A 2,500-nucleotide genomic window follows, 5' to 3' on the forward strand; every position below is an offset into this window, starting at 1 on the left:
GGGATCAATTTAAATAATCCATTTGTTTACAAGCTGTACAATATTGAAGGACTTTACTACCACAATAGATAAATGTTGGACAAAAGTTAGGTCACTCTCCACATAAGTCCCAAATCTTGAACAACTGGGTCAACTGTTAAGGGCACATTGTCAGTGTGATAGTTCCTTGGGGTAGATGACTTCCCAAAGGATATAATAATGCATTGATTAATTAGTTCATAGATTAGATTAATACTAGGCTAACTGCCCCTGCGAGATATTTTAAGCCTAGCCAATTATCCCTTGTGAGACTCAAATTCTGCACCTTGTGTTTGTAAGGCAAATACCTTACTCATTACGCCACCCTCCCATTGCCCTTTTCCCCTTGTAATTTATTAATGATGAGACATCTGTTGTGGCTCTGTATTAAAAGAATGTATACTATTTGTTATACCCATAATCACTTTTTATATAAGCAGAGCTATTGAAGTTTTCCTTTACAAAAATCACTTCAGTGTAAAAAGTACTATATTAAATTAAATGACTTGAGTCATTGGTGTATCTTAATATGATGGACATATAAACTCTCTCACTTTCTCTTTCTGTCTCTCTTAGATTGTTTTGCCTCCTCATTTGGAACGAATCAAAGAGAAACTGGCTGAAAACATTCACGAGCTCTGGGCTCTCAACAAAATTGAACAAGGCTGGATTTATGGACCAGTAAGTAACTTTTGTTTATGTTTCTTTTTTGGTAAAGGATGGAAAGAGGAATGCCTTTCCAGCTCATCTGTTCACTTTTTGGCATTTAGCCTGTGCTTCCTTTTTGCTATTTTAAACCTGCCAGCAGAGCTGATTTTCTAAGGGACTGACATGAATTACACAACGAAATTGTTATTGTCAAAACCCAAAAACATGTCACTCATTCCATTGTTATAATTCTTATTCAGTACAAAATCATATCTGCAGTGATCCCAGATGGGATAAAAGCAATACAAACCAAAGTGCACTTTTAATTTTGCTATTTTATTTTATTGTGACCTGTCTGAGAGTAGGCCAAAGCCATTTGTTTTGGCAGTCATAGAAGTATGGGATACAGTGAATCATATAACAGGTGCTAGATTAAGGAATGTGGAAGTGCAGTGTAAATGAAGGGTTCACATTACAGAAAATCAGTGAATGGAGGAGCCAAGGTACCATGGTCACAGTGGAAATGACAGCAAAGTTTGCAAAGGAGTGGTATGTAGACACTGTCCCCTTCACATTAAGAAGAAATGCATAATAAATTGAAAGGTTTGAGGAACTTTTAGGTGGCAAAAACAAGTATTGATAATGGGACCAACATATGCCAAATGTTAACTACAGCACATTGGTTATAGTGATACCCATGTGAATGACTGTTCTTATGCCTCAGTGCCCTACTGTGTCAGGAAGCTAATACTGGAACCCACTCATTAAGGACTTGTATTATGCATGGTATTCAGAGGTGTCAATGAAGGATGATCTTGGGTCTGAAAATAAATAATCATTATTTTTATAACTGGATGTGAAATAATATGCTATACAGTCAGCTTGGCCATTCTGGCGAGTCATCTAAAAGTGAGCCTTTTGAACTTAGGACATCTTATTGTCTCAGAAATGCTAGCAAACGGGTATGAATGTAAGTTAGAGTACAGTATCAATTTGTCATAACTTCTAACACTGAAACAGCAAATACATGTGTGGACCTGTTTGGCTGTTCTAAACTGTCCCTATATATTGTATTTAGCTTTTCTGTTGTCATCCAGCTTGTGGTTAAAAAGAGTCTGAGGACCAATTCATTTACCTGGTTAACAGATGTATAAAATGAAAATTAAAAAAAAAAAGCCAAATGCAGAATGAAGAAAAATAGCTTTTAATATAAGTGACAGTGAAGGTTAAATAATTTTAATAACCACATTCAGGAGCTATAAGGAAAGTCACTAGACATGGAGCAAAGAGCAGTGCCATGTCAAACTGAAATAAGAGATAATTTCACTTATTTTTACATCCTGGTAACCAGGTATGTGGATGACTGGTCGACAGAACCTTTTGTGCTATGATCCAAAGGTCCCAAATGAGCAAAGGAAATTGTCTAGATATGCATCTCTGATAATCCAGTCCTGTTGAAAGGCAGCGTTAACATCAGGATACACCAGCATGTGCAGTAAAACAGCAACTTTAATATATAGTATAAAATGGCAGCACATCATAGGTTCATAGTTTCATAGGTGTTTACCAGGCTAATGACCGCAAGGGCCTTTTTAAGCCTAGCCATGCATCCGAAATCTCTGACAACTTCTGTTACCCTTGTTAAGTGTAAGCATTGGGCCTGGGATATTAACCATTTACAGGTTACCTGTTTGCTTTATAGACATAGGTGCCAAACAAGGGATGAATTTCCGGTTTCCCATCTAATTGTCCAAGTTGCACTTGAATTGGATTAGGGAGGAACTCTGATTCACATGGATGGGGAGCCTGTTCCATTGCCAGGGTAGTCTCTGGG

General features: G+C 37.2%; 1 protein-coding gene across 1 annotated transcript in view; it reads left to right on the forward strand.

The window, feature by feature from the left end:
- LOC122794026 (ryanodine receptor 1-like) overlaps nt 1-2,500 on the forward strand; it is a 2,146,276-nt gene that overhangs the window by 644,910 nt on the left and 1,498,866 nt on the right. Inside the window, 1 exon segment of the mRNA XM_044062140.1 lies at nt 595-699. Within this exon segment, the coding sequence (XP_043918075.1) occupies nt 595-699 (105 nt within the window).

Source organism: Protopterus annectens, chromosome 1.part0, assembly GCF_019279795.1.
Source record: "Protopterus annectens isolate FY-2018-M chromosome 1.part0, PAN1.0, whole genome shotgun sequence".
Taxonomy (NCBI): domain Eukaryota; kingdom Metazoa; phylum Chordata; order Ceratodontiformes; family Protopteridae; genus Protopterus; species Protopterus annectens.